The sequence below is a fragment of the Acipenser ruthenus genome, chromosome 4 (assembly GCF_902713425.1).
Source record: "Acipenser ruthenus chromosome 4, fAciRut3.2 maternal haplotype, whole genome shotgun sequence".
Classification (NCBI taxonomy): Eukaryota; Metazoa; Chordata; class Actinopteri; order Acipenseriformes; family Acipenseridae; genus Acipenser; species Acipenser ruthenus.
In genome coordinates, this window is record NC_081192.1 from 57598699 (window position 1) to 57618439 (window position 19741).

The window sequence follows — 19741 nt, forward strand, 5'->3', positions numbered from 1 at the left end:
TGTAATATTGATGAACAGTAAATGTATAGCAATGGTAAATAGTGCATACATGTAATATACTTTTTTGTTATTTAATCAAAGTACAGTTGTATAATATTTTGTTGTAAGAAAAAACAAACGGATTTTTGGTTTTGCAACTTAAATAAAACAATGTGGGACAATTCGTATCCCCAATGGTACAGTGTGACCGTAGCTTGTTTTTCCACCGATATTGAACCTCTCATCTGTGTGTTTTGGTACTCCAGGAAATGTCTCTGGAAATGACAAAGATGCATATACGACTCCTGAGACATGCGTACATTTTTAATCCAGTTATTTGGAAACCACTCAAGTCGTTCCCACCAGCCTTCTGGTCGGAAGATCGCCTAAATGTTTCGGTCTACTGTCATGGTAATGCAGATCGTCGCCACTGTATTTAGCAGTGCAGAAAAAGCAAAACGACGTCTCCGCTGGTTTTGCAGAAAAGAGCATAGCTGTGCTTGACGAGCTCTCAATCGAGTACGTACAGTACTTTCTTCCAAAAGCATAAACAAAAGAAGCATCCATGTTGTCACACAAAACCTCACGATCGGCATGTAATGATGACCCGAGTTCAGTGGTTCGTTTAAACAGGGACTGCACTCACATCAATAATGAAAGGTGTATGTGTGTGTACAACAAACAAACACAGTGAGTGCCGTTTGTAAATACAGTTGTCGGGCCAACTGCAGTGTGTGTGTACGTAGCCTTATAGTATTATACTTTTAGTACTTTGCTCCATAATGCAGTTATATGACTTACTTTCTGTACAAATGCCAGCTGCACTCATTGCGTCAAATGTGCTTTAGTATATTCTTAAAATGGTGCTGCAGGGAATTAATTACGGTATGCTAAGCGGTACAAAACAGAGGAGAGTGCGATTAACATAACATGCACATAAAAAAAGAAAGTGAAACAATATCACAAAAATAGAACACTGATGACACAGAGTCAGAAAATGAATATCCTAAAACACACATACAATATATATAAATATATATGTACAGTACATATGTGCAGACCAAAGAATCTGGGGACCTCGGTTTGAATTGAAGTGTTCTGTAACACAAACCGTAATGCAGAACTGTCATGCACGAAAAGGCTGATTCTGTGGCTCTTTAAATGCAAGTCTGCCAGTGTGTGGGGTTCACGGTGCACTTACTGAGGCAAGTGTGCATATTTGTATAGGGTGGCTATCCATGGATCTGAATTCATCCTGCTAATATTTTGTATGATTTTTCTTGTTTGTTTATTTGTATTTCTAGATAAAAAAAAAAAATAATATATGATTTATTTGCAACAGGGGTGTGAAAAGAGAGAAAGGATCAATGTTGTAAATCTCCCTCCCGACTGGAAAGGGCGCTGTGTAAGGATGGTGGTATGCTGCCTCCTAGATGGACTGCCTTGATGGTAGGTGGAAACCGGAAGGTGACCATATTAGGGGGAGAGCGTAGTTGCACGTACCCGGAAAGACTCCATTGCAATCCGCTGCGGGACGACCCTCTATTGGAGAAACCATGGCAACGGGTTGATTGCAGGGAGGACTTTGTGGGTACAAAGGGGAAGCAGCTATGTCAGTACGCCGCCTTACGCTGACAAACGTAACCAGACAGCCGGAGACTGTATGGTTTGTTTTGTTACGTTTATGTTTTGTATTTGCAGAGGAGGATTGAGCACCCTAGAGCTGTCGCTAAAAAGCCAGCAGTCGCTTCGGAGCACTTCCCTGCACTAACACCACATTCTTGTTCACCCGATCCGTGGAACCGAGCACGTACCCTTTCGTGCACTGAGGACGTGGGACCGACCAAGTCCATTGGATTATTGTTGTAATTATTATTTTTGGGTTTGCAAGCCCGCCGTGTACCCCCCAAATACCACTGCTGGTAGAGGGGCGGACTGTTTATATTGTGTTAAAATAAACACAGATTGTTTTTGGGAGACGTACTGTTTGGACAGCCACTTTGTTGCACCACACCACTTGCACCTGACGACAGGGGTCAACATGCCTTTAAAGTGTGACAATGTTTAAATTATATATGCCAATATGGATTAAAATAATGAAACTGGAAGCAGAACAAGCTCTGCAATGTTATACAGCTAACTATATTATAACAGCCGCCTGGTCAAGTAAATGCCTTGTTTTTTTTTGTTTTTTTTTTATGAAAGTTGTTTTTAATGGTAATGGTAAAATGTATTGTACTCTATTTTTACCATTGAAAATTGAATGCACAGCAGTCTCAGTTTATTGCAGGACCTCATCTTCACCAGGGACTGCTTGCCCCTTGCCCTCTCGGACACTCCTCTTGACTGACCACTACTGACCATCTCTGACCACTACTTTATCTCCTTCTCTGTCGCTCCCATCCCTTCCTGCTCCGCCGACCCCCTCTGTTACCTTCCGTCAAAACCTCAGTTCCCTCTCCCCCTCTGTCTTCTCCTCTGCTAGTCTCTCGCTCCTCCCCACTATCGACTTCTCCAAACTCTCTGTAGACTCAACTTCCTTCCTTCTCTTCTACACTACTCTCTGCCAAACACTTCTACTTCCACTCTATCATTCTGTCTTCTATCAACAATCCCTGTAAACTTTTCTCTACCTCCTCCCTCCTTAGCCCTCCCCACCTCTCCTAACCCATACCCTGTCCTCTGCTCACTCCCTCCCCTTAACACTCTGCAACCCCTACTATCCTACCCTCCCTCCTCCTCCTTCTTGCCCCTCTCGGACTCCGATCTCTGCTCCCTGATCCAGAGCTATAAACCCACCATATGTGCTCTGGACCCCCTCCCCACTCACTTCCAGGCTGCTGCCCCTGCTCTACTCCCTTTTATTTCCTCTCTCCTCAACACCTATCTGCTCTCTGGCTGCTTCCCCTCTGCCTTCAAAGAAGCCTGCATTGCCCCCATCTTAAAAAAAACCCTACCTGGATCCCTCATCCCTCCAGAACTACTGTACTGTCTCCTGCCACCCGTTCCTCTCAAAAACCTTTAAGCGAGCGGTACACCATCAGCTCTCTGTTTTCCTGTCAACACATTCCCTGCTCGACCCCCTCCAATCTGGCTTTCGCCCAGCACACTCCACTGAAACTGCTCTGCTCTCCATCACGAACTCTCTTTGCTCATGCCGCCTCCCTCTCCTCTGTCCTAATTCTCCTCAACCTCTCTGCTGCCTTTGACACAGCTGACCACTCTTTTCTCTTGTCCTCCCTTGCTGACTTGGGACTCTCTGGCACTGCTCTTGCCTGGTTCTCCTCCTACCTACCGGGTGTCCTGGCGTGGCTGACCCTCTGCCTCTTGCTCTCTTTCGAGAGGTGTTCCCCAAGGTCCTGGGACCCCTCCTGTTTTCTCTCTACACCCGCTCCCTGGGTCCCCTCATCTCCTCCCATGGCTTCTCGTATCACTTCTATGCTGATGATGCCCAGATCTTCCTCTCCTTTCCCACCTCTGACTCTGACATTTCCTCCTGTATCTCTACCTTTCTCGGACATCTCTTCCTGGATGCACTTGCATCATCTCAAACTCAACCTCTCCAAATCAGACCTCCTTTTGTCCCCCACTGCTGATCTATCTCTATTCCGCTGTAATCCACCATCCTCTCTCCCTCCTCATCCACCAAGAACCTTGGTGTCACCTTGACCCCTCCCTTTCCTACTTGCAGCACATCTCTACTCTGGCACGCTGCTGTTGCTTCTTCATCTTGGTTCATGCACAAACACCATTTTTGAAAAAGTCAATTGTACTGACACAGGCATGATGGTTTTCAGGTTTGAATTTAATCAAGTAAACTGTTTTTAAACTGAAGCAGTTTTAAATTTAATTTGAAAATGTAGATCCGGCAGCCATCTTGTTTAACAAAACAACACCATTTTGCCATATTTGAATTCTATTGTCACTGGGATGATGCCTACCAAGTTGGGAGTAAGGTGGTTAAATGGCAAGGTTGTCTATCAAGTTTGTGCAAAGCAAGTCGCTACATAAAAAACGTGGCCACCGTGAGCCAATCAAATTTTGCGTTTTGGCAAAATCCTAACAATAACAATAGGTTTCCCAGCCTCTCTGGCTTGGAAGCCTAATAGCCTAACCAGCTGCTTCTCTTATTGCCTGACATGCTTCCAGGCAGTAATATGCTTTAACCCAAAAGAACATGCTAGGAAGCGCAAGCATAACAATTTAAAGGCATGGAAACTGAACTTTATTTAACCTAATGTAGTACCAGATACAGATACAATCACTTTAACTGTGCTGAAAGTTTCTTAGTCTGTCTGCAGAGACACAATGGCAAATGGCTTATGTAAAAGTATGTTGTTTGCGATTAAGCTGTGAGATAGCTGGAATTATAAGTAGTAAGTTGCTTGTTTACTTACTCAGCATTGTGGTGGAAGCTGTCATAGCGCACAAAGAGTGAGGTGTAAATAGTCTCGGTCAGCAGTGAATAGATGGTTATCATAATAAGTAGTACTGCTAGCTTCAGGACTGAGTTGAGGCGAAGAAACACAGCACAAGTCACCATAGCCAGGATACCAGTGAAGACAAAGTACTGGAAACAAGAAGAAATAAAATACACTTGTATTAGCTTATCCTTTTGTATTTTTGAAGGAGCTGAAGTTTGTAGCACAGCTGCAGCACAACCTAAAAGAAACCCCTTTGAAAATAAATACATCAGCAGCAAAATTTGAATCTGTCAAAAACGCAGTTTTTTCTTTTATTTTTCAACAAAACATATTCTAACGTTACTAAGCTGACTGTGAACAACACAGTAATCAATGAAGTAATAGTACTGTATATCCAAACATTTTAATAAATCAGTTATTTAACAATATTAATCAATTTGAGTAAGAACTCGATTTAGTTACTATTGAAACATATTAATAGCTTCAAATTAGGTCACAAAACGTATTAATCATAGGCATCAATTGGATTTCTAAATTAATGTTATCAAGTACAAGTTAGTATGAAAACATTTCTATGAAAACATCTCAAAACATAGCCCATTTGAGCTCAGAAAAAAAGGAAATGGGCTCAGGACTGTGCGCACCTAAAGGCTGGGCCCGGTTGCAGACGCGTCCCTTGCACCTCTCCTCACGCTGGCACTTGCTTTGTTTGTCTGTGTTTATTATTTGTTATTTATTATTTTTTTTGCCAATGTGCCTTTTGTTTTGTGGTTAGTGTTTTGTTTGTTTAATAAAGAAAGAGCGCATTTGCGCCTCACCACACAGTACTGAGCCTGGGTCTATTTCCTGGTCTAATGTCACCCACGAGGGAGAGCCTTCATGCAGTGTATATGCCTGCAAGGTTACACAGAGTAACCACAGCATTTAACACCAGAAGTCTAATTAAGGTGTGTGGCTAACTACCCCGATAAAAGTGTGTTAAAAGGCAGAATCAGTGGCTGTCCTTAACACGGGTCCCAAAACTAGGGTTCTGTTCCTCTATGACATTCATTCGGTAAAATCTTGTAAAAGGCGTGACCCAAACTGCAGCGTTGCAATTCTCTGCGACAGATGCGCCCTGGAATAACGCTCAAGAGGTTGCAAGACCTCTTGTGGAGTAACCAGTGATCTTCTCTGGAGGGGGCAGATTGGCTAGATTGTATACAATCCTGACCGTGTGTACAGTCCACCTCGACAGCCGCAGTTTAGAAAGGGCTTGTTCATGAAGCTTAGACCCGAAGCAAACAAACAATTGATACCAACATAATACGCCAGCAGGGTTGCCAGATTGGGCGGATTCATGCCCAATTGTGCTTGTAATTTTATTTATTGTGCGTGAAAAAAATAATCGTTTTAAAGTCTTAACTATATTTTTATGCAAAATAAAAGGTATATGATACACAACCCTTAGTGTTTACATCACTGTTGCTAAACATTGTAACAATAACAAGCATCAACATCTGTGGATATGATGTACATTGCATTATGGGTAGCGTATGTTTCATGCACGCCTGTTAACAGAAGATATATACTGATTTAAAATACAGTATACAGGACAGAGTGGGAGTCTGATCGTGAATTAAACATAGCGTGTGTTCTCTCAGATGTCATTTGTTGCAGATGACAGTTGAAATAGAATTGGACTAAAACTGCTGTCAAACATACTCCACATTTGATTTAGACTGTAAAGAAACAGCCTAACCTCAACCTCATTTACAGCAGGCCCCTCGGGAGCTGCTGGCAAAGTTTCACAGCAGCATGTATAGCAGCTATACAAACAATTTCAAGGTGACTGCAGGTGCACATAGTTTAATGAACGTTTAAAGACTTACGCATTTTAGTTCATACATAAAGGACATTTTCTTTACATTTTTTGTACATACATTCTTGGATATATATCTTCACACAGACAAACCTGTAATCAGAATTCAGGTAGGTTAGAAATGTTTTTCGCTTTAAATGTAAAGGTTTATTGATGTATATTATCAATTATAATAAGGAAAGCAATTGTATTTTTTCATTAAAATAGCTGTGTAGCTTTACTAGTCGCTTAACCCTGGCTACAAGCTATTTTTTTCCTTTGAAGACCTTTGCTTATGCAGTTCCAAATGCTCTAACCACTCTGCTATGCTGAGTTCTGATCATTCTAATACCTTAAGATAAAAATGTAGTAAGAAACTGGAATACAGCATGTATATCGGGTTATTTTTTAGCTAGTCTAGGCAAATATTAATATTGGGCTACTTTTGGGCTGGTATTTAGTTGACTTTGGGCAACAAACGTATTTTAATTTCTGGCAACCCTATAGGCCAGTGCCCTAACTGGACACAGTGTATGGCGCTTTCTCTCCCCGTCAAACTGGAAAGGGGATGGATGGAAGGCCTCCAATTCCACTGACTGCTTGATATGGAAAGCAGAAATGCTTTTAGGGAGAAAAGCCTGCCAGGTAGACCTTAAGCGTGGAGGGAGATTTCCCTTCGTCAAAAAGGTCCTGCAAAAATTGCAGTATATCTGCCATGGGAAGATACTGATATTAATAAATCTACAGGCTCACAGGAACCATGTTTAGTTTTATGTGATACAGCTACCTCAGCCTGCAGCAAGAATTGCACAACAGCGATATGTAGAGGGTCCTGCTATTAGAGATGCATGGCTATCTTTATTTTTGTAACCCGACAGTGTACTTTTATTTTGTATCACATTTTTGTTTCATTAGCTTATTTTGTATCTCTTTATACCAAATATAGCATCCTCATTTGCACTGTACTTATATGACTGTTTCTGCTTAATGTCGCGTCAGAGTGGTTCATAATATGAGGTTGGTCCTAAGCCATTATCTGTATCTACTTGGTTTCTGGTCACAAACCCACACTGACAAAGAATGTTTTTAAAAAGAATCGTAAACTAAATACTGGACAAGTGGTTTATCTTCACCATCGCTGAATGAATCCTTTGGCAACAGCAGTGTCTTGCAGAGGGTACAAACCAGACGGTTTGAATCTCGGACAGTAAACAGTCCATCTCATAAATCCAGCCAACAGGGTCGAAACAGCAGATCAATTGAGAACAATGGGCTGTCTCGGAACGAGAACAACCAATGGGAAACACTCCACGTGGACTCGGGCACAGCCCAAAATGAACAAACTGTCCAATCACAGGGGTAAAGAGAAAGTTACAAAAGCATGTGTGTGACGCTCAAACAGGGTTCCCGACACGAAATCCAAGGCTCTTGATACACAAACAAGTCTCTGAACTGTGATAATCTGAAGATCCAGCCTGCGACCGGCTGGAACAGAGATACTGTTTTCGGACACTCTAGTATGAGATAACTACTCCAGTGTTTGCCTTGGTGTGAGAGTCTGCAGCGTAAGACGTCTAAAATCCTAAAAGTACATGTAATCAAATCTCTAACTTAGCCCCAATTGATCACCGGAGAAAGACTTGTATGAACATTTGAAGTCGACGGAGATTTAAATATATTCAGTCTTGTATTAGCTAGCAGTGCCAGAGTTTTGCGATGGAATATTCCAGACATAACCGGATGAAGAGTGCACATCTTGTGGAGGATTTGCTGTTTCAATGGAATACCTAAATAGTTAATGACTCTTGTTTTTGCAAAGACATTTCTTTCGTACCCTGAAGTGGAGACGAAACGCGAGGAAGGCAGATCCCGGAACCTGGACCTTTCCTTGCCAGCAGGAGAGCCTTCGAGTTGAAGACACGGATCAGCTGGAGGAAGCAATGAACGACCGTTAAGTATTCAATAAGTAGTGTTTTAATCCTCTTATGAACTTGAGAATAAGCAGACCTTAAAGTAAAATTAATGTTTTGTTTTAGGTAGAATGTAGAAGTACTATTGCTTTCAATTCATACTTTGGGTTAATGAACACTATAGTAATTGTTTGTATGTGATTTATACAAATTGATGTGGGTTTTACAAGGCAATTATCATTCTGTGTTTAAGGCTAGAATCCAAATTTAGCTGTCTGATAATAGATAATTCTCGATAGGTTGTCTGGATGCAAAGAATCTCCCATTGATTGTGATGGACCGCTAATCAACTATCGGGAGTGGAGTGTCGTTGTTTATATTTTCTTTTATTTTGTACTGTTTAGTTTAGTTAATTCTTCCTTTCTGTATTACTTTAGTTAAGTTGTTGCACTTTTATTATTTTTCCTTTATTTAGTATTATTTCTAATAAAACTGTTCCTTGATATTCACTAAAAGCGTTGTCTAGTCTGATTATTTCAATAAAGGTGGGTTCTACATGATTTTGAATTCAAATATGATATTATATGATTACAACTTAAATTAGTCCAAATACAAATATACACTGCACACTACATTAATACAGAATTGGAATATCGAATAGCATTGTTGATTGCCAATAAATAAGTCGTGAAAATTCCACACCACATTTTATTTTGAGAGTGGGTTAAACAATGTTTGTGTTGTGCATTGTATCAAGCTGCCTCATCACATCCTCTTTCCTTATAGATATTAACACCTGACTCTCTTCATCGCTTCAACGGACATAAGTGGAGGATGGACTGTATGATACTTTACAAACACATTTAGATCCGTGTAAGATAAGCATTATGCAAAGTTCTAGGGAAGACGGAGAAAAAAGTGGGGTTATCTGCTAAATATGATAATACATGAACGTGTATTAGAAATGTAACTGGATTCATTAATGAAACTGTGTGTTTTGATTAACAGGGCAAACTGCTGTGTCTTTAGAAGGGTGCCTCTGGCTTGCAGACATACTGAACTATGAGACTTACTAATTAGAGGACCGGCGCCTGAACTGGATTAGGCTGAGCGGACAGTTGAATTATGTACTGTAGTCGCTGTAAACCTTACAGAGACTGTTATCAGACAAACCAGTCTGGGTCTGTTGTACACCTAAAACCACAGTATCCAAAATAAACTGTGCCCTGCTACCTGCGTAGCTAAAAGATTCAGCGAAGAGGACAGAGCGGATGGGCGCTGTTGTGGATCCTATACTGAGGACTGAAGACTGAGGACTGTTGCAGCTGTTTGTTGATTCTATCGAGAATTGAGAGGAGAGCTTTTTGTACTGGACACTTCAACAGATTGAGTTTCCAAAACAGTGGACCAAAAGCCTAAGCTTCAAGGAACTGTTGAGTATAATTCCAGTTGCATTTTCCTTTCATGGAACTAAATTAATTAATTGTAACACATTCACATAGAATTGAACTGTTAATTATTTAGTTTGCACACTTTGCGTGTGAATTAACTTTTAATGAAACTTGATGAAGTAACTATAAGTAATCCACCTCAGAATTTCTTTAAAAGTAAACTTGCTATATACTTAATCTACATACCATTAACAAGCTTAATGTGATATATTCTAAGATTGTCTGCATCATTTCAGTTAGGCTGGGTGTGTGCTTGTATGTGGGCATGTGTGTGTGTGTGAGCAAGCAAGTTACTAGCTACGTCGAGCTACTGCTTTGTGTGTGAGGAGACAGGCGGTGTCATATTTCAATTGCCTGCTAGCCAGCATGAGTGCAGTGAGACTTTTGAATTGTGTTTGTGCTTAGAGACTAAGAGATTTACTTTCTGACTTTTCTGATTTCTGTTTATTATTTGTGTACTTAATAAAATACTACTGTTGATTAAACATCCCTTGTGTCTGCGCATGAATGTGTGTTCATAGTAAATCCTCAATCTTTGTAACACGTCAATTAAATATTATTAATAAGAGAACTAATCAACCCAGATAAACATTAAAATATCAATTATTGAATTGTTCCTACACTACAACATCAATCTGATAAAGGAAATACTGAAAACAAAACATTGATTTCACCGCTGCAATCTTTGGACCATGGTAACTTACGTATTCCCCTGTGACTTTTATAGCAGCTTTAGGAAAGGACTTGAATGAGCTAATTAACATTTTCACGAGAAACCCATGTCTACATGTGTAAGTGGGCGTTGATTTCACAAGCATTTCCTGGAATCTCACAAGTAATTGAGACTTTCACTTAAAATACTGAGTTTCACGAGCTTTCTCTGCCAAGTTTCACGCGCATTGTCCATTCACGTGGAATAAACCAACAAGTAAACTGACCTATTGAGGCACAGCAACTATCAATCAACCAGGTAAAAATCCTTTCACAAAGGATGGAAATCAAACTTTACAGGGAATGTACAAGTGGCATGCAGCACACACATGAAAGGGGGCAGGAAAGTATTTGTATCATCATTTTATAATGCAGGGATTCGATCAATGCATTATTTTCATGCAGGGCTTGTTACCATTCAGAGATGTTCATAGAAACATGGGCTCAGATATCAATTTCCTGAGCTTGACGCACTTGTACCTTGAGTGAATACAATGAATGGCTGCAGCAGCAGTATGTGTCAGAGTACCTTTGAATTTATGTAGAGCTAGGTTTAGCCAAGCTGATACTTCATTTTCATTAATTCAGCAAATAAAGCAGTTTTTAAACATCAGAAGAAAAATCAGCCAAGCACATCAGTCTTCTTTTATTTCAATTGACTATTTCAACTGGTTAAAATGTAAATACCTCTGGGTAGAAGCAGATATCTGGAATTGAAGCAGATGCATTGAAAGTCTGGTTTCTAAAGGTGGTTGATTTGTCAAAATCACACCATAGCTGTAAAGAAAATATAAAGATGTGAGCACTAAAAAAGGCAAGATATTTCCATACCTTTGAAACAACTTGCATATCTTTATAGCACAAACATCACATTTATTAACCTCTTGTGTGGGCTTATTTTCATTGTATTTTTATGAATAAGTGGTTCAATAAAATCATCCCTTTGGTAAAACATTAGAAGGAGTGATATAGTTAAAAAGCAGTGGTAATAAAATCTATCACTGCGCATTCAAATAGAACACGCAGCTCCCAAACCATGGGAATGGGATTTTGACAATGTTAACTACCATGTGGATAACCATTTTATTATCTTTAAACTGAATACCCTGGGGAAAGGAGACTGACATTTTGGAGGTAAAGTAACTATCCATGATGAAAAAGCTGGACAATAATTAGAGCTGCTTAACAATACAAAGTGTTGTTTAATGCAAACAATGCAAAAAAAGTATGCCCACCACTGCCTTGAGGAAATCATTTTCTAAGGGTTAGGTAAAGGTTAACAGAAATATTATGTTGATTGCCTCATGTTGATGACAGGAGTAACATACTGGAAGTGCATTATATGTCCCCAAGTCAAAAGAAGTGTGAAGTCAAGCTGTTTGTCTATGTCATCTTTTACTGTCATCAACACTAACATGATAGTGGTTGTACACTTTAGTAAAGATGTATATACAAGATGTGGGGCATTAACATCGGGATATCATTAACAATAGTGCATTACCCTGAAAAACAAACAAAAGCTCAGAAGAACCATTATCGTAACAGACAACAACATTAAGCAATGGCAACAGAATGGATTTGGAATATTGTACAGTTATCCTTGTATGGTACAATACTAATAGAAGTATGGTAGCATGATAATGCCATAGAATGCCACAGTGTATAAATACAATTGTATAAATCATTGTGTGAGGATGTGTGGGGGAGTTGGAAGATATACTGAAGAAAAATAAATTCAATGGACTAGCTGCTTGCGGTTCTCTATTACTTCAGTATGTGAATATTGTTTGGTCTGCCAGCAGAACTGTCATTTTTTGACAGTTCATGCCAATTATATTTCTATTATTAAAATTACTGCAGCAGCTGAAACAGTAACAGCAATAGTGCAGCACAAGTGGAAGAACAAGTAAAATAGTATCAATGTCATAGTATCAATGCCTAGACTAGAAGACCAGGCATCACTTACTCTCATATAATACATTAAAGAAACACAGATTTTGCCTGTTTATTTTTATGACTGGATGAAGGAAATTTGAAAAAGTGTCCTTGTTAGGTCAGGTAAGCATGAAAAATGCAGTTCAAGTGTACAAAGAGGGGCACAAAGGAAACCGACAAACAGCCTTTTAAGAGCATATTATTTTTCCTATCACACAAGTAATCACAGTGTCATACTTACAATATTTATCACGGCTCCAAGGAAATTTATGAGAATGGATGCGAAGATGATGACATTCCTGGCTAAGTAGGTCTCATTAATCCAGCAGCAGGTTTTGCGGAGCACCAACGGCAAACATTTGTAATCCTCTGCGGTGGTTATTAGCACAAGGGCAGAATGCAGCATGATGAGAATAGAAAACTGTATCACCATTGTTATCATCCTGCGAAGACACACAGCAGAAGATCAAGAGGTCAGAGCTCCACACAGCCTCTTTAATCCAGGGGTATTCAATTACATTCAGGGCCAGATAAGGAAATGTCCAAATGTTGGGGGGCCACAGGGTGCTCATGGTGTGTGTATCGGGGGGGGGGGGGGGGGTAACCACTTACAATGATACAATTTCTGATTGCCATTTAATAATACAAAGCAAATATAGTTATCACTGTAATGCTATTAAAACTGCATGCAAGTAATCTTCATTTTATTAAAACTATTACATTAAAATGGACATCTAATTTCCTTTCTTTGTCTAAAATGTTGACACTTGCTCGCACCGTCTTTGTTTTTGAATAATTACTGCGCAACAAGTATGCCAGTTACGTAATGAAAGCTTGTCAATTAGTAACGTTGGCATGGCAAATTTACATTGACAGCGGCGCCAGCCTTTCCATTATGAGCATTTTGCTAAAACTGCCCAAAAATAGACAACCCATCTAGCATCATTTTCTCCTGCAAAACATAAGTTAAAACATCCCAATTTTGCGGAACACAACACCCAGTTGGCAGCACTGCTGACGGGCCAGACAGAAGGCTCCCGCGGGCCGTCAATTGAAGAATGCCGCTTTAATCTGTAACCATAATGGCCCACCCACACCACTTGCTGGTATGTAGTATGTGATGCAAAAGAATAAAGTTATACTGCACCTTCTGCCTAACTTTATATTGTTTGGCTCATATACGAAATTAAATAGAAAATGAAATACATTTGTATTAGCTCATTTGATGACAAACATGCAATAGCTTGTTGTGTTTACTCTAGTTATAATGATGCATTACATATAATATACATTTATTCTACTAATTTGTTATATATTTCAAAAACTACATCTCCACCTCCACCATAAATTCATAAATACCTCATTAACACTTTTTAGATTCTAAATAAATTATGTACATTTTATTAATTGTGCATGATAAATGTAGTACTGTAGTAAAAGATTTACTTATTTTTTGGGGAGTCATATTTGAATAAATATACCTTGGGGTTAAAAATCAACTATATGATGTCCCTGTTACTGCAGTTTATAAAGAAAGCAGAGACTCACATCCAAAATACTGTAGTTTTCTAGCACTAAGTCTCCCGTGGGTTTTCCTAATGTGCATAAATAAATAAATCACAAGGAAGTACCACATTCCTTGTTTAAATATGCATGGTGATATGTGCACAGAAACATTTACTCATGTTAAAAGTTACTAGCCCATGCAGATTCATTTGTCAACATGCCTTAACGTCATGCTTTGCCTTTACCTTGACGAAGGAAGTAAACTCTGGATAGTCGTGATAAATATGAGAACTATATAAGCACAGACCAGGTTTGACTTGAACACTTCATCCCTCATCTGAGAATACTGTGGAAAATTAAAACAAACAAAAAAGTCAACTCACTTGAAATATCCCACAGTGCACTGCTTTGAACATGCTACTTCTGCAAGCAAGGGGTAGAGTGCAATGGGCTTCTTTGGGGCTGAGCAATTTACTTTTGGAAGTATGATTCAATTTAAAATGGCAATTCACGGTTTAATAAATTAGTCTGTTATAATCAAGGATTTTAAGAGATGCAAGCCCCATGATCACCCAGCACTGAACCTCTCTCTAAAAGGGCGCTGGGAAATTAGCAAGAGGATGTCTAGTATGTTTAACAGCTATGCCAACAATGGAGGACTAACATCTACTAACTCTACATTAAACCAAATAAAATAAAACAGGTTTAAATTATAGAAAATAAAACTAGTTAAATAATAATATTATAAAAAAAATAATTAAACACTAAGGATACATAAAGAGGGATACAAAAGGGAAAAAAATTGCAAAAAAAAATGAAAGAATGTAAAACGTCAACTCTTTCAACAAGACTTGTACTGACAACAAGTCCACAGCATACATTTCATCATGAGTAAACTAAAGGGCTACCTTGTGTAATAATTTCATTTTTTTTTTTATAACAAAGCTACAAAAGACATGCCAAATACCATTTAAAACATGGTTAAGGCTTTGTGTTACTGCAGCAACATACATGACCTAAGAATGTATCTTTCTGCGATAGAGCAGGTTTATGGGTTTTAGGCAGTTCAAGATTTCCAGACCCCAGAGTGATTTAAACACACACTGTTAACATCATGTGAATACATTCGAAAAACTGATAAAAACATAAAAATGCAATTTAACCAAAGACAGACCTACTAAGGCACTGCCAAATTACAGTTTAAAGCCAGAATAGAAAGCGACAATAAATGTAGAATCGTGGGGAGTTCTGAGTTAAAAAAAAAAAAAAAAAGTGTAAATTGCGCAAACTGAATCCCACTTGAATGAAAAATGACTTAAATAGCTAAAATTAGTTTTCTGTTTTGTTTTGATGTTTTTGTGTAAAAAAGTTTTTTGAATATAATTGTTTTTGGTAATATAGCAAATTGTGTAAATAATATGTGCCTCACCTGCATCTCAAAAAACACAAACCACCTAGATGAGACTACAAACAATCTTTAGCTTACTCATGGTAAAGGTATAGTAGATCTTTTCAAATCTTACTCTGATACAAAAAGGCTATCTAAGACCCAGCTACCTTCTCTTCCAGGTTGGAGTCTTTAAACATCAGTGAGAAAGGCTTGATATGCTCTCTTCTCAATTTATCGCCACTCCGTAAGTCGATGGCATGCTCTATGCGCTTGTTAATTTCCTCAGGACCAGACTGGACATGCAAAGCTTGCGCAAGATGGTTTGGAAGCAGATTTATTGAATTTCTTGTGAGGGCAGCCAGAGTCTAGGGGAAAGCACATGCAAATAGAATAAACCTGCTAGTCCCCTCTGGTTACAATGAGATGTTCTAGATTAAATGGCTCATAGCATTTCATGCATTTTCACCAAACATTCATACAAGGTCTTAAAAACAGTGCTGGTTGCTTGAGATAATACTTACTTTTATATTTGAGATTTTATCTATCAAACCTTTCTTAATGGACAACCAAGCTTTAACATAATGGTCATTAATAACAAAGCTTTTTCTGAAAGTCTGTTTTGATGGATTAAATAAAGTGTTGTATGCATGAAACAAATAACCATTTAAAACAGTTTCATGAACATGGAAGTGTATCCATCAAAACAGACTTTAAATAACTTATAAGTGAATTGGTTTAACAAGGCCCAATACTTGAAAATAATCTTCTTTCACTGTTCTACATTATGAGTGGAAGCTAATAAATCCAATGAATAGTAGTGGTACTGAAATTAATATTATTTTAATATAATGTTTTATGGTGCAAAACCTTATTTATAAACACAAATGTGTAGTTTATATCATATATGTGGATTTGATTAAAGTTATAACGAATGAAGTGCTATGGACGAATACAGAGCCTAAATATGTCAGAATTTCCAATACAAAACCCCTTCTGTGACAGTTAACATGCAAGTTACTCGTGGGTACAAAAATACAACGTAACATACTCATATAATGTTGTTGCAGCTGACAAATGTTGTTGAAACTGATAAATGTTGTTGAAGCTGATAAATGTTGTTGAAGCCGACACCCTGAGATCCTTCAAGAAGCTGCTTGATGAGATTCTGGGATCAATAAGCTACTAACAACCAAACGAGCAAGATGGGCTGAATGGCCTCCTCTCGTCTGTAAACTTTCTTATGTTCTTATGTTCTTATATGTGGTGTCCGTTTTCAGCAATGACCTTGATTTTTGCATGTAAAAGCTCCATAAAGCACCATGAGTGGTGTAGCCAATAAAAGTCAATAAAAATTCCCAGGTGCTGCTTTACTTTAGGATTGAGGTTCATTCACAAAAGGCAAACTCTCGTAGTGTGTGTTGGCAGCTAATAGCCAGTGCCATTGTCCTTCAGCTGAATTCAAAATCACTAACTCTTATAATACTCTGTTCACTTTGTACATAAAAGAGACTTAAAGTTGTTTGGTTCTCAGCTGTCCAACAGATAATTAAGCCATAAAGGTTGAGTAATATTCAACAATCAATAAATCATGTACAATAAGCCTCCTACACTCAGTTACTATCACAGTGAAATGTTCAAGTCAAATAGAAACATAAATGATGTCTTTGTGAAGAAAGATTTTGATTATGTCATATAATGTCTATTAAATCAATAAGGGGGCGGATGAGCAGCCTTGTCAGCTCTACTGCATCTTATCAAAACTGCATTTAGAAGCTTTTATAGACGCTTCCTAAAAACGATCCATCGTCTTTCTTGCCAAATTACTCTTGTTATGTTGTCAAGGTCTCTTTTCAATTGCCAGCACAATAGGATTTACTGTCAGTTTGAAGGCTAAGTGAAATATTACCTTTCAATGCAGAGTTAACTACAACATAAGACCCTGAATATTTAACACCTGTATGTCAACCCTCTCTCAAAACAAACTAGGAGTCTTAACAACATTTGAAATATTTGACAAGGATACAATGCAGTTTGTATCTCAATAGTGTTGGCTTTTAGGGTGTATTCTTTTGATGGGTGTGGCATTTGTTCTACAGAGGGAGGAAGCCTTGAGGTGGAGATATCCCCATGGCCAATATGGAAATGACAGTCAAGAGTTTTAGGAAAAACAGAACCAACTTAAAATGATCTTGTTTTTTAATAGCTGGGCTCATAATGTAGGACTTCATTTGATAGAGCCCAAAAGCCTAGACACACGTGATTAGTGCCACTGCTCTACACATACCTTTAATGATTAATGCTCAGAGAATAAGCTATTCCTCCATCTTGCTTCTCAATGCTGTAGGTTTTACCCCACGTGACATGTGCTGCAATCCAATCCAAAAGTTCAGACAGGTGTACTGCTTTGATCGTGTGTGTCCAGGCCTTAAAGAGTAAGTAGCGGAGTTCTGAAAAATGTAGCGTTATACGTCCCCACGTGTTGCTACAACTGTTTAAATAACATACCTGTAATTGTTCTTTGAATTGTTAGCATCCTGACAACATTTCACACTTATAACTTTAAAGTGTGTTTCAAAGCTGTTTCGTACCACATCATGGACGTACCACGTCAGGATGTTAATGAAAAGAAAAATTATAGGTACATGATTTAACCCTTTCAGGATCAAGCATTTATCAGGACTAGGCGTTTTTTGGCTGTAGTTGACTCTCTTCCTATAAAAATTCACTAAAAATCTAAATTATCAGTAATAAGAAGAAAAAAACGTACTGGATTCATTTAGTTCATGAAATAGTATATGTATATATCCACTCGTTTCTTGATATTTATACATGTAAAAACATATATATTTAAAACACGAGACTGAGTAACTGTTCTAATATAATTATAAGTTAAATACATCAGATTTACAGTGTTTCCCCCTTTTTTTATTAGCCTTAAACAAGTTCCCTTGATGTTTTGTTTCAGTCACTCCCCTATCCATTGATGTGTGTTTCAAGCCTGTACTGCAAAGTACGGTAGCCCTGTAAGTCATCAAAACTAAGTGCTTTTTTTATCGTGTGTACATGGTCACGGTCCTAGAAGCCCACTTCAGTATGATCGTGTTAACACGATCTCGGTCTTGGGGACGTGAAACTATATTTTTCGGAACTCTGCTACTTACTCTTTAATTGTGGAGATCCTTGTGATGGATCGATTTCTGCGATCCATGCTTTAGCTTTGGGAAAGTGGGTTGGACAAGGAGATCCTGCTAATTTGGATGAGTTTGTTGCAGTGGTTGAGAGACAACTAGCGGAAGAGCTCCTAAGCTATCCACTCACAAATCCTTTGACCCGGAGCACATGCTTTCTGACTTTGGGAAGCTGTCAAGTATATCATTATATATATGAGCTCATTATTTACTGACTGTGGCAATGCGCCCCGCCCCTGTGTGCATTTGTGTGTTGTGTTGTATGTTGCGTGTGTTAATGTTGGTGTATAGATTGGTACACGGGGATATAAACGGGTCTGTGTTTCACGTGTATTTAAAAAGTGTAGATTTGTATTTAGGCACAAGGAGAGCACAAATCACTTCACGTGCTGGTTAAATGTAATATGTGAGCACGGGGTTGCACAGAATTAATTCACGTGCTGGGATTCAAGTGAATAATTAATTAGTAATTGAATCCCAGCACAACAGTATATAGACGCACATTTCTTGCACTCAGGGTTGGGTGTTCGAGAGTGGAGAACGGGTGAGAGAGAAGGAGAACGTAAAGTAAAGGAAAATAATAATCTATAAGTGTTTGTACTCACCGTGTTTGTTTGTCTCTCCGTGCACCGTTTGTTAAGTGTTTATTACGTTTTGTTTACCTGTTTATTTTGGCGTGTAGTGCCGTGTCCTGTTTTGTTTTGTGTTAAAACCTTTTATTTGTCAATAAACGCTGAGTGCCGCCATTGCACTCAGCTCATCACAACCCCAAGTCTCTCTGTATTCCTTCCTGCTTCTGGTTTGACGCCACCCACTCTGGCCGTCTTTGTGACACGTGGTGTCATCGTGGGATACTAGCGCCTCCAAGCGTCAGACCAGGAGAGGGGGTTTTGTGAAAAAAAAAAAAAAAAAAAGAAAATAGTAAAGCGAGGATGGGAAGAAAGAGCTGCAGGAAGCAGCAGAAGCAGCAGCAGCAACAACAGCTGCAGCCCTCATCCTGCATGCCGGGCTGGGAGGAGGACAGCCACAACGGGGCAGTAGCCACCCCTCTACCCCCACTGCCACCGGGTTCCCCACCGTCCCGGGAAATATGGGACTGGCTGGTGCACCCCGAGGGGAACTTCGCCAGTGACCTCCCCTGGGTTATTCACGCACTGCAGATGCGAGATGGGAAACGATGGGAGGACTGGGAGCAACAGCACAACCCGGCATCCGTTCGTGACCTCACCATGGTGGTGCTGGGTTACCTAGCTGCAGACATGGGAGGGATGCCTTCCAGTGAGCAAGAGGGAGAGGAGCAGTCGCTGCCCTCTCCAGTACCTGAGTGGGAGGAGCCTGAGCGTCCACAGCCCGAGTGGGAGGAGCCTGAGCGTCCACAGCCCGAGTGGGAGGAGCCTGAGCGTCCTA

General features: G+C 39.3%; 1 protein-coding gene across 2 annotated transcripts in view; it reads right to left on the reverse strand.

The window, feature by feature from the left end:
* The window catches only part of adcy8 (adenylate cyclase 8 (brain)), a 229790-nt gene that overhangs the window by 86123 nt on the left and 123926 nt on the right, over positions 1–19741 (reverse strand). Inside the window, exons 8-12 of one of the 2 annotated variants that reach the window (XM_033998809.3) lie at positions 15314–15511; positions 14002–14102; positions 12492–12693; positions 11003–11092; positions 4377–4549 (exon numbers count right to left, since the gene is read on the reverse strand). In XM_033998809.3, coding sequence (XP_033854700.2) covers positions 4377–4549; positions 11003–11092; positions 12492–12693; positions 14002–14102; positions 15314–15511 — 764 coding nt within the window. The remainder of the gene's footprint in view (positions 1–4376; positions 4550–11002; positions 11093–12491; positions 12694–14001; positions 14103–15313; positions 15512–19741) is intronic. The other variant, XM_033998810.3, reaches the window with a different exon arrangement.